The following is a 13,343-nucleotide window of genomic DNA, read 5'->3' as shown; positions in this document are numbered from 1 at the left end:
TAGTGAATAATTCTTTATATAGTCATCCTTTATATAGCCTGCAGTGTAAAATCTAAATTGATATGGAGTACATATCATAATTATGATTCTTTTGCTATGCATAGTCCTTTGGCCTTTTACTTAGCTTTTCTTTGTCAGAATTTCAAATAGTTGAGTAGCCAACAGGTGATAAATGTCCCATTAATCTTTTTGACTCTCTAGCTCCTGAGCATGAGCATTGCTGATCAATTACAGCAATTGTCTCTTAAATGAGCTTTTCACATCTGCCTCTTATTTCATTAGTTAACTGTCTGCCCAAAGATCTGATAAGATGGAATACTAGTGCCTTTTTACAGCTTTTTCTGTCATGTGTACAATAAGGATAGGGTTGTTAGCAGAGTGGGCACAAAAGGGTATTTATCCACTACCTATAATAAATATACATGCTAGAGCCTAGAAGGCATTTGAGACTATTTATTGAAATTACCTTAAGAAGAAAAAACTGGTTTCACTTCAACTTTCCATTTAGTGACAACTAATGTAAGACCATGGCATTTCTTGCTATCCAGTGCTTTTACTGATTCTGATTACTTATGTCCTCATTAAAAAGAAGAAGCAAACATTATTTTTTTTAAAAAGTGAAAAAATTTTAGAACTTTTTTTTACGTTAGTAAGCGTCATGATTCTATACTCTCACCCCGAGATTGTTCTTAATCCTTAGTTACGTCTTCCTCCATTGTTGGCACTTTAAAAAAAACTACCAATCATGATCTGCTTTCTTATTACATGTTATTCAGTAGTCATCCTTTCAATTGGGAAACATCTTAATGAATAATTAATGTTTAAACTGCTTATGGGAGAATATTTTCTTATCTGTAGTATGGGTATAATATAGTATAATAATAATAGTATGTAATGGGTATAATAATAGTATGCAACGGAATAGAAATAAGAATTAAATGTGACTATGAATATAAGACACCGAACACAATGCCTAGCACACAGTAAGTGATCAATGAATGAGTAGTAGCCATTATTATATGCAAATTATAACATTTCATTCTTTTCTGATGTCTCTTCAGAGACTTTGGAAACAGAATAGTGGAAGATTTTATAGACATTGCTTAATATATTGTGTGTGAAATTCATTTTTTAATATTTTAAAAACACTAAACAACTGACAACCTATGGGGATCTACAATCTATTTGTAAATTTACAATCTATTTGTAAATTATTTTCATTTTGTCTTTTAGAAGAAAATTTAGGCAGATCGTTGCTGATTATTGCTCTTTACTCCAGGAGACAATCACATAGCAAATGTGATTGAATTAAAAGTAGCTCTAACAAGCTCACCAATTCTGATAACTACCCTCCACCTTGTGTAAATAAAGAAATGCCTTGACTGAATAAATAACCCAAGCATGAAGTCAGTTTGTAGTATTTTTTCTCCATCTTCTCGAATATCTGAATATTTTGAAATTAATGCCATAAAAAATATGCATTAGTGAATGTTTCCATTTGTTTTATTTTAGGAGTTCTATTTTAAAGAAAGTTTTTCTAAGTTAAAATTACATTAAAATCTAAGTTAAAATTACTTGGAATGATGATTTCTGCCATTGTAATTTCATTTTGTTCAACCTTTCTTTGTTGCAGGCCTCGTCTGTATGAAGTCCAGCACGTCTGTGGTTGAGCTTGTGATGCTGCTTTGTTCTCAGGTAGGAAATCTCTTTCACTGGATGACAGTAAACTACGTGAGGGTTTTTTTTTTTTAATGTTATTAGCAGTAGAATGCATGTGCATATATATGTATATGTTTATGTATTTTTAAAACTTCCGTGTCTTATCCCATAGATGAAGAAAATAATTTAAAATATATTTCTATGTAGATGATCGTCCATGTAAATATTGATTCAATCTCCCCCTCCTTTCTTCAGCTCTCTGTAGCTATCTTATTCTTGCCTACCTTCCTATCCTTCTATTGTCCCCTATCTGTAAATATATATATATATATATATATATATATATATAATCTGTTATAGATCTTTTGATACCCTTCTTTACATTCCATCTTTTAAAAATGGTACAGTAGAATTTATAATTTTGACATTTATTATTAACATGTATTCTTCTATAGATTACGGACAATGAAAACAAAGTCTTTTTCATGCAATATCCCGAGTATAAAATATAGCTCATTTGTGAGTGGTCTTTGATACAATATCTTGTTGCTTTCTTTTTTTAATGTAATTTGTCTATTTCAGTATAAATTCTAAAAATTACTTACGCTATTTATCCTTAATAATCAGATTTAAAAATAGAATTTGTAGTTGTTAGGTATTCTTTCTTCTTAGCAGACAAGAAACGAAAAATATATATATTACATTTTTCTGATAACTAAAATTAGGGATGCAGTGGTCTTTCTTCTTACCAGCTCTGTCAAGTCCCCTAATGATCCTATTTTCATATAAGTATTAAATATTTTGTAATATGAGAACAAGAAAGACAGGTTATGTATGTTTATAATAAGTAGTTATTACATTTATTCCTAGTTTCCTCAATAGAAAAATACACCTAAACTGTTTCTAGTTACTGACCTTGAGGTCTCCCCAAAGCCGCAAATAAACTCCCAAAATAAATTAACTCCCAAATAAACAATATGGCTTCAGTTGATCCTTTAAAATATTAGCAAACACAAAACAACCCAAACTTACCTATTGATTTCCAGTCTTCAAGAATATATTCATAGGGGAACCATTGGGTCCATTCCCTCCTTTTCAGCCAGAAGAATATGAAGAATATTAATAAAAGGAAGAAGTTAAAGAAAACAGCATCCCTGGCAGGAGTTCATCTGCCGGGCATTTGAAAATTGTTACCTAATACCAGAGTCCTGAGTTCAAGAGACATTCCGAGACATCTGTTAGGACCTTTTAGGTTCTTGATGATGCACATGTATTTTAAAAAAAAAAAAAAATTTGCTTTTGTGGAAAAAAAAAAAAAAAAAAGCTTAAGATTCCTTCTTCTTTAGCTCAGGGTTTTACTGCAGTTCAGAGAAATAAAGAAGAATGTAGCATTAGGGTCTAGTGTCTTTGATGGCCTCATCATCTAATCATAGGTTTAACATTACTCATTTGCTGGCTCCAGGAATTCCTGCCATTAAGGGCCCTAGAGATGAAACTTTGCCTCAGATATTGATTGAAAGGAAGAGTGAGAAATTTAAGCACTCTATGCAGTGCACTTTCTTTCAGTGTTTCAGCAAAGCAATATTATAAACATGTCTCTCAGTTTGATTTTTAAGTTGAATTTTTTAAATAATTCAGAGTATATTTAAATATTTCAAGTGGTTAATTGATTAAATATACCTCATTTAAGTGACTACAAAATGTATGTTTGTAAAAAATAGTTCCAATTGTTTTGCTGTTTTGTTAAACTGAAGTGTTGCTTTCCACAAAATATTTTTAAAGAAACAAATGAGTAATAATCTTCCTTTAATACAGTTCAAGTGGGAGGAATTTATTATTCTACTGTGAAATTAGCTTATAAAACCATCTTTGACATTCATTAATTATTCCATAGAGTATAAAATCTTGGTTTTAAGGGCCCACAAAAAAATACGCACACCTTTAAAATTTCTTAAAATAATCTGTCATTTTTCTCTACTACTCAAATTCAAGATGATCTATATCCTGTTCTCATCCATTAGCAGGACAACCGTAGCAGTAGCAGACTTCTGATAAAGACAAATAAATACAGTTAATGATGCTATGGAGCTGGCTTGGCCTAGCACTCTCCAAAGCTGGGTTCTCTTCTACAGGCCTTAATGCATCTCTTGGACAATGGAGCTGATCCCTGTAGAATTAGCAAAGTTTGTAGGGCTGTCTGTGCCAAGGCAGAAGGCAATCCTGAGGAATCTTTAAAGCTACAGAGTTCTGAGTTGTCCTTTTGTTTTATCTTACAGTCCGCTTTTTGTAAATATTTATAGCTCTATGTTGTTATGATTTATTATGGTATTTTGATTATATTATGTTATTAAAATTCCAATGCAAACGGAATTTTCCATTTTATTTATTGACTTAAAATGTGTTTTTCTTTTTCCAAATTGAAATAAACCATTGAAGGATAAAATTTTGTTTGGAAAGACTAGGTAGCTAGGAGTTGAAAAAGAGAAAAAAATGCAACATTTCTCCTAACATTTGTTTTTCTTGCATTTACTACAACACATTAGATGCTTTTACTTTTATGCTTTTCATTTCGGAAATTTCATGTTAACAACTATTACTAAGGATATCAGTTTTTCTTTCCTTCTTATCTGAGCTTCTGAATAAACTTACCATTGCCACTGGTTTGTGTGCAAAATATGGTCTAAATTTACATGAGATCATATTACAAGTGTCTGAAGGTACTTGTCAAGGATAATTCAGTTCATATGGACAGCCTTTTAAACTCCAAGGGACATGCCATCCAGTCTACCCCCCAGTGGAATTTTAGGTCTCTGTAGAGAACATATTTTAAGCTTTAAGAAGCTATTAGCATTATCATTATATCGCATTTATTGCTTCAGAAATACACAAAATATTTTTTACTGTATTTTGGATACTTTTCTTTTCCATGCAGATCTTAGGACACAAGAGTAAATTTTAAGAACTAACTATTAATTCTTCTTCCTTTTCAATTTGTATTAAAGTTCTACTTAGCATCTTTTTTTTTAATGGTTTCTTGTCATTTGGAAGTAAAATGAACAGAAATAAAATAAAATAATTACTGTATACTGTTTTAACAAAATCATTGCTTAATCAGTTGAGTGCAGTGCTTGCTACAGAGTTCTTCAGTATATCACAGGTCTGATACTGTCTTCTGGCAACCTTTTTTTTTTTCTTTTTTTGCAATCGGATTTGGTTGAGGTGCTTTACGTTATTCTATATGTGTACCTTATTTTTCCATTACATTATTTTGAGTGTATTATGTTCTTCGATGAATAGCACATTTAGTTTTCAAGTAAACTTTTTTAGGTACTATAATAGTTTCTAATTATTTCCAGATTTTTTTTTTTTTTTAGGAAGTCTCCATCAGAGGTACTCCAGGAAAAATTGAGTGATGTTATCCCGTAGGATTTCTTTAAGTTTTCCTAAGTAAAGCTTAGCAGATGTCACTTGGATTTTTCTGTGCCTTATCTGTCAATAGAAAATGTTTTATAAATTGAGAAACTTTTATGTAAAAAGTAATGTCTCTCAGTATTCAAGTACTTTCTGACTTGAAGTACTGATTAAGCAAAATGTGTGCTTAATAAATCATTTTTATTCTCATTAGAAACCCCACAATGTATAAGTAACATAAAATAGAAGTCAGCCTTGCCAGTGTCTTTAGGATTTGTGTATGAAGTTACTAACATGAATTATTTTGTGGTTTTGTTTGCCTTTATTTTTTTTTCTAAATACTTCATATACTTAAGTAAAAAGGACTTTAGTGACTTCGCTGATGTAATCAAAGCTCTGACCCAGGACTTCTAAACACAGCACTTACAAAAGAACCACAACTGAGGAACAGTCTTCCTTTTTCAAATGATTTGGCCTTTGAACTTTAAAATTTTTCATTTTTTCTCCAATTTGATACAGTTTATTCAGATGGTACAAAGGAAAAAGACATACTTTTCTTCTAACTATAATAAACCAAAGAGGGAGGTAAAAAAAAAAAAAAGATGAAACGAATATGGAGACCTAGTAAAGCATATTCATTCCTGAGTACCCAGTATTGAAAAAATTTTGGATGTGTATAATAAGATTATAAGTGTAAGAAAACTAGAGATGGACTAGATTTTTTAAAAACATCTTTGGAAATAATGAAATCCTAGTTATCTGATGAAATTAAGCCACTATTATTTAGTGACTGCTCTTTTATATTATCATTGTGATGGTTACTGAAGATTTATTGATAATGTTCTTCCATTTCTAAAAGGAGTCTGGTGTTATCTGTGAAACTTTCCTGTTATGTAGCTGAATTTGAAATCAATGATAACATAAAAAATTGTGACATGATATTTTTAGTTGAATATAATCAAATACTACGTATGGTTCAGAAAATTGGTCCTGTGAAGCAACAGTAAGACTTGTGGAAGCTTTATGGAGGTAGATGAAAGATGCACCCATTTCAGCTAAAGGACTTTCTTTCTACACAGCATAAGCAAGGAAGGAGATTCAGGCTGGGCAAACTGAGCAAAGGTCTGGGGAGAAACAAACCTGTGACATGCTTAAAGTAGTGTCTAGACTCTTGTAAAACTCATCAGAAATTAAGTAACCATACAATATATTTATTTGTGTTTAATTTGTGATGTGAGGAGTTAACTCATTTCCAGGCAGTATATGAAACAATATTTCCTCAATGGTATTTTTAATATAAAATATTATAGTATGTTAATAGCATAGAATTGAGGTTGATAAGCAATTTCTGACTTGTGGCTAGCATTGGGTAGTTCCTGGTGTTTGCTTTCACAAGTTCTGCCTCTGTTTTTAGAAGGAATAAAGCCACTGTTTCATTCCTGAATATCTAATAAATCCCTGCCTTTTTCTCTGGACAATGCTTGACCCCAACTTTTTTATGTAATACAATATCCTCTCAAAATTAAAGGGGCACATTAGGCATTTAAAGTTTTTTTGGAATTGTTATGAATATATCATCTTTCTTACCATAAAGGTTGTAACATGTCTTAAATATAAATAGAAGTTTAGCAGGAAATTAAAATATAGTTATGCATAAAGATTACTGTCAACTTGGGTTATAATAAAATTATTAGAAAATATATAGTAAAAATATAGACATTTTGAAGGAAAAGAAAGACCATATAAGTGTGAAATAATCAGAAAATTTCCATTATATGTATCTTGGGGAGAATGCCTACTGCACAATTGCAACAGGAGGGCAGACTCAACTATCTGTTGTTTACCCAACTATTTCTGGCATCCCTCAATGAAAATTTAATCAAATATTTAAAGAACATATAATTCAAATTACTTTTGATTATTTCCATGTGGTCTTTCATTATTAATTTCTTTTATTTCAACTCCTAGAGAAGTTAGGAGGTATAATAAATTTTGAGTCAATCACTTTTATGTTATGAAATATTTACTTTCTAAGCTACCTATAATATACATGATACTCAAACATGATATAACACTTTCATCATGGTATATTAATTAATTCACATCCAATTCAAATTGTAAACAGAAGAAAAATGATGAATGAACAGAAGTTCTGAGCTCATCTGTATGTAAATGGTAAAATATAAGAGAAACAATAGTCCTTTTCTCATATCTGAATTCTTAAAATTTTACTAAAATCGAAACAAAAAGAAATCAAAAAGTCTTGGCCACCTGTAGAATAATCCTTAAGAGCTATAATTTCAGTAGAAGAGGAGAAAGTGTAGCATATTCTGAGGTAAACCCATTTCCCTGGGTCACTGATAGACCACCTCCCTGACCCAAAACTCCTTCCCATACTTTGCCACAATATCCACCCCTTTGCTTTCTTTCTAGTTATTTTGGCATGTTTGTTTGCCCCCCATGTCTATTTTTCTATGTTTACATTACATAAATTCTTCAGGCATATTGCCACAACTTTGAAAAATAACAAAAACCATGTATATGCATTTCACAGCCCTACCACTATTATATATCCTCTCTTGCTTTTTGGTGTTGTTTTTTGTTTTGTTTTGTTTTTTTACTTTTGTCCTGTGTATATTTCAACATACTTTGTTTTTAAAGGCTGTTATGTGATAAGTAATTTTCAGTGTCCTCTTTTTCTTCCATTGTTTAAATAAGCATAGACTCACAGTAAGTTGCAAAAATAGTACATAGAGTTCCATGTGCCCTTCCCACGGCATTATTTTACTATTTCACTATTACATGCATTCATTTGTGTGTATATAGATCAAGTAATTTCATTCCTTATATTGATGTAACCACCACCATTATCAAAACACAGAATTGTTATTATTACCTCATATCTTCCCAATTATTTCCAAACTCTTTTCTTTCATAAAGCTTTTCTCATTTATTATTATGTGGTTCTAATCACTCCATCGTTCCTCTTAACATTTGAAGTACATAGATTTAGATAGTAAATATAGGTACCTGTTTACACATTTTAATTGTATGCTCTTACGTGTGATACAGGCATGATTGTCTTTATCCGTTTAATTGGAATTCCCTTTAGGGTAAGCATCATATCCAGTATTTCCTCTCTTTTGTAAGCATTCCATTCAGCCAGTGGAGAAAATTAGTTATGTATAGTGTCATCAGTATATTTATTTAATATTTGTGGAGAGTATTTTAAATTACAGAATATCTGTTTCAAACTATGCAAAAGGAAAGACTTCTTAAGTATGATGCAGAGCTTTAAAGTCTTCCAAGGTTACTTTATGGATGTTATCCATTTCAGTTATACTACAAATTTACACCATAACAAAGTTCATTTTATTTTTCCATTCATCATTATGCCATCCACACCTAGCAAACTGTCCAACACATAGTATATATATTTATTATTACTTACTAAGCTAATGCATGATAAAGAGAAAACACAGTCCCCAGGATGATTTGATATACATACTTACATTGTGATAAAACATATATAACATAAAATGTGCTTTTCAACCATTTCTAAGTGTGCAATTCAGTGGCATTAACTATTTTCACAGCGCTGTATAACCATTACCATTATTCATTTCCAAGAATTTTCAGCACCCCAAACAAAAACTCTGTACCCACTATGCAGTAATTCCCCATATCTCTTTCCCCCAGACTCTGGTACATCTAATCTACTTTTTATCTCATCGATTTGCCTATTTTCAATATTTTATATAAGTGAAATTATATTTGTCCTTTTGTGTCTAGTTTATTTCACTCAACATAATGTTCTTAAGGTTTATCCAAGTTGTAACATGTATCAGAACTTCACTTTTGATGGTTGAATGATGTTCCATTCTATGTACAGTACCCATATTTTGTTTATCCAATTAATCTTTTGATGGGCATATGGGTGTTTACCCCTTCTTAATATTGTGAATAATCCTATTTTCAGTTCTTTTAAACATATACCTAGGAGTAGAATTGCTGAGGTATGTGATAATTCTGTTTAGCTTTCTGAGAAACTTCCAGTTTTCCATGATGGCTGCACATTTTACATTGGAATGTACAAGGGTTCCAATATCTCCATATCCGCTCCAAGTCTTGTTATTTTCTCTTTTTGGTTGTTGTTGTTGTTTTAATATGTTATTCTTGTTTTAATTATGGTCATCCCAGTGAGTGGGAAGTGGTATTTCATTGTGGTTTTGACTTTCATTTCCCTAATGACCAATGACGTTGAGCATCTTTGCATGCATCTATTGGCAAATTGCGTATCCTCTTTGGAGAAATGTCTATTCACATCCTTTTCCATGTTCTAATTGAGTTTATTGTTGAGTTTTACGTGTCTTTTATTCTGGATATAAAATCCTTATCAAGTATATGATTTGCAAATATTTTCTTCTATTCTGTAGGTTATTTTCATTCTCTTGGTCGTGATTTTTGACACACAAAATTTTTTATTTCAGTGATGTCCAGTTTGTTTATTTTTGTTGTTATTGTCGCTTATACTTTTGGTGTCGTGTTTTTGAACCCATGGCCAAAACTGAGGTCATGCAGATTTTCCACTATATTTTCTTCTGATAGTTTTAGTTCCTAAATTTAGGTGTTTGATCCGTTTTGAGTTACTCTTTATATATGATGCGAGGGAAGATTTAAATTCATTCTTTTGGATGTAGATATCCAGTTTTCCCAGCACCTTTTGTTGAAGAGACCATTCTCTTTCCATTGAAAGGTCTTGGCACCCTTGTTGAAAATCATTTAAGAGTATATGTCCAAGATGATATCTAATTCAAGAGTAGTTCCTGTACATTAAAAGAAAAACAATTTTAGAATAGTAGAAGGTTAAATAAAATTCGCCCTTACCTCATATTTTCATTACAAGGAATAATAACAATTAATCGTTGAATGAATATTCTTTCAAACTACACTTCTACACGTAAATGCGAAGTCATTTATTTTGTTTTTAGTGTGAGCAGAAATTGTTGTTATAACAGCAGTGGTTTACAGATTGCTTTCCCAGTTGGTGCTCTAGAGCCACACTTTCTGAAAAAATGAAATGTGAGTCATGTACAATTTAGAAATTTCTAATTACTGCATTTAAAATGGTAAAAAAGAGACAGGTGAGGTTAATGTTAATAATATATTTTATTTAACCTAAGTATCATTTCAACATGTGATCAATATAAAAATAATTGAGATTTTATATTTCTGTTTTTTATACTAAGTCTTTCAAATCAGGTAGATGTGTGTGTGAACACACACACACACAGTCTTGTGGACTCTTTTTTATTGTTTTTAAATTGGTTTGATGACCTTTTTACTAGCCTGTGTACATTATAATGACAAGCAAAATTTTACTCACAGGTAACAGTTACTTGAGGGAGCCAACTTTGGAAGTCATTGTTCAGAAGTCCAAACACTACACAAGTTTATCAATTATTTAAAATTAATCGGGTATATACTTTATACTTAGAACCCATATCAGTTTATACAAGCTGCATTTCAAGTACTTGTAATAGCCACATGTGAGGAATAGATGCTCTCTTGGTCAACACAGCTCTCCCTTTCATATATGAATATCTGTGCTTTCTTTGTTTAATGTAATATAGTCCAAAAGTAGAACAAGCTGTTCCAGAATCCCAGAATATTGTAGGTGTACAAGCAAAAATCAGCTAATTGTGTGTTGGAGATTCCTGCAGTGGGCTAAAAATGATGAGATCCTTAGATCCTTAGTTTCTACAACACTAACATTCTTATGCCGGCTTATACACCTATTGCTACATGATTACTCATGAATAAATATAACATATTTAATATAACTGTACATAATTCTGCTTTATGCCAATGAAGCACACCAAGGTCTTGGCATTCAGGATTTAACACTAAAAGTTCCTTCTATTCATAAGTGTTTAACATAGATAACTGGAATAGTGTAATTTATTATTCTCCCAAGGCATGAATTGAAATCATGTGTGCTACAAATTCGGTATGTGGGAATGAATTAGCCAGGCAGCAACAAAGCATCAACAGCTCAAAGCAGCATGGTTGTTTTCTACTTATTCTTGGAAATAAGGCAGTTCTTATAATGATCTCTTGTTGTGGGATATAGTATAAGCCTAGGTGGTAGTCTCAAAACATGACTAAGTGCAAAGGTCTTCGGATGTACATATTGAGAAATGTCAAATGTCTGTTGTATCATTAGGTTATAAATGAACAGTTTTGGAGAAACTAAACTTGCATAGTAGCTTAATAATACCCAGCACTTTTATGCTATAGTTGAATACAGTCTGGAGCTCTTATGCTAATGGTATAATTTCCTTTATATTTATATTTTACCGTATACTTTTTCTTAAGTTATAATGTTTTGAGAATCGATCTACTGATAACACTAATTCTTAGCTCTAGAAAAATATGACGTTCAAAGATCATCAAAAAAGTGATATCAACAGTACAGTGTAACTTAAGACAAAATAGGAGTACATCAGTCATGACTCAGGCACGTGGTAAGCTCTCAAGAAATGAATTTTGTTGAACAAAAGTAAATATCTTTTTCATGATAAATCATGGAAATTAGAGAAGGATAGTCATTTTTCTCTCATTGAGTACAGACCAGCATCGGATTTTGTTTTATTGTCAAGTTTTAAAAGTTATTTTTCTTTCAAACTGAAGTTCTTCGAAACCACATTAGCATTAAATCCTAAACTGCAGATTTGAATGAGATAAACCCTAATATTTTAAATGTGGCATATTTGTTTTTAGATTCTAATTTAAATTTTTAATTTTTTTAATTAAAAAGGCACAAATCTGAAAGTTTATTTAAAAAATCTTATTCTCAGTGTATCTGGGTGGCTCAGTTGGTTAAGCGTCTGCCTTGGGCTCAGGTCATGATCCCAGGGTCCTGGGATTTAGCCCCACATCGGGCTCCCTGGTCAGCAGAGAGTCTGCTTCTCCCTCTGCCCCTGGAGTTCCCCCTGCTTGTGCTCTCTCACTTTCTCTCTGTCAAATAAAGTCTTTAAAAAAATTAAAAAATAAAAAAAAATCCTATCCTAGCTTTTACTATTTTCCTACCTAAATAGAAAATCTGAAATATTTCCTCAATTTTTGTATTTAATAAAGTTGTCATGTCTTGATGTTCTTCTGATCATTTCTAGTAGCAGATGTTTTCTCACCAAGGAATAAGTATCCTGAACAGCTTAACATAGCAAATAAATATGCTAGTTTATTGTATATATTCTCAGTTATAGAAAAAACTGTTTAAAAAATATCTTGTAAAACAACCTAGATTATTTTTCATTAAAAATACAAATACAAGTATATATACACACACATAAGAATATTTGTAATAAATAGTTGTGTTAAATGTATTTACATAATTTAGTGATCTCTTAGGATCCAAGGAAACTCTTCATGTTTGCATGATACACCAACTTTTAGTGACCTACTAGATATATTTCCATATTACCTAATGGTTTTTCTATGGTTGACTTTCATATCAATAATCTCTTGGTATAGATTATTCATTTCTTATATCCAATTTTACTTATAGTGCTTTTAGTAAGATGTTCACAGAAATAAGCAATGAAAATGAAAACAAATGATACATTGAATACTTGCATATTTATTTTCATTAGTTTATCTTTGTAAGTGATGAAAAATGACATATCTGGTTTTCTGTATATAAAGTATATTATTTCAATACCTTAACTTACTAATTTCTTTCACTTACTGCAAAGAATTAATAAGCATGCCAGTTATAGTGAACATTCACTAGGAAAAGTTTTGAGGTACTTGCCAACTTCTTTTAATGGCCGTTAATGATAAGTAGACATTAAGGATATAGAAAGTAAAAAATCAGTTCTGAAGTTCCTGAAGACAAGATCTCAATTTAACCTCCCTTTTTTACCTTGAACTATTTTCTATATTTTCAAAGATTTTGAGATGGATTGAGTCTCTAAGGACATTAAGTTGGTTTACCTAATCGTATACAAAGCTAAAGGGAAAGAGAAATATGCACTGAGCTGACATCAATGAGGAAAAACTGGTGGGAAAAAAAACATTATGTTCTGTGTCTGAGATTTCTACTAGTTCATCTAACTACCATGAAGTGGTTGTTGAAGAGAACATAGGGATTTCATTGTCATCCTTCTGGAACCTATTTGTCTTCAAAGTGTTTCGTTTCAAAGGATCCTTAACTTGATATCCAATTCTCTGAAAAAGTCCTTCATCTTGAGGAAGTTTTATGCATCCAC

At 31.3% G+C, this 13,343-nt stretch overlaps 1 protein-coding gene across 9 annotated transcripts in view; it reads left to right on the top strand.

The window, feature by feature from the left end:
• Window positions 1–13,343, top strand: part of NBEA (neurobeachin) — a 662,067-nt gene that overhangs the window by 316,303 nt on the left and 332,421 nt on the right. For all 9 annotated transcript variants that reach the window (XM_087865187.1, XM_045796974.2, XM_045796975.2 and 6 more), the window contains exon 34: window positions 1,634–1,695. In XM_087865187.1, coding sequence (XP_087721313.1) covers window positions 1,634–1,695 — 62 coding nt within the window. The remainder of the gene's footprint in view (window positions 1–1,633; window positions 1,696–13,343) is intronic.

The sequence above is a fragment of the Ursus americanus genome, chromosome 10 (genome assembly GCF_024610735.1).
Source record: "Ursus americanus isolate L20-20 chromosome 10, mUrsAme1.1.p, whole genome shotgun sequence".
Lineage (NCBI taxonomy): Eukaryota > Metazoa > Chordata > Mammalia > Carnivora > Ursidae > Ursus > Ursus americanus.
This window is presented reverse-complemented; position numbering and strand designations above follow the sequence as displayed.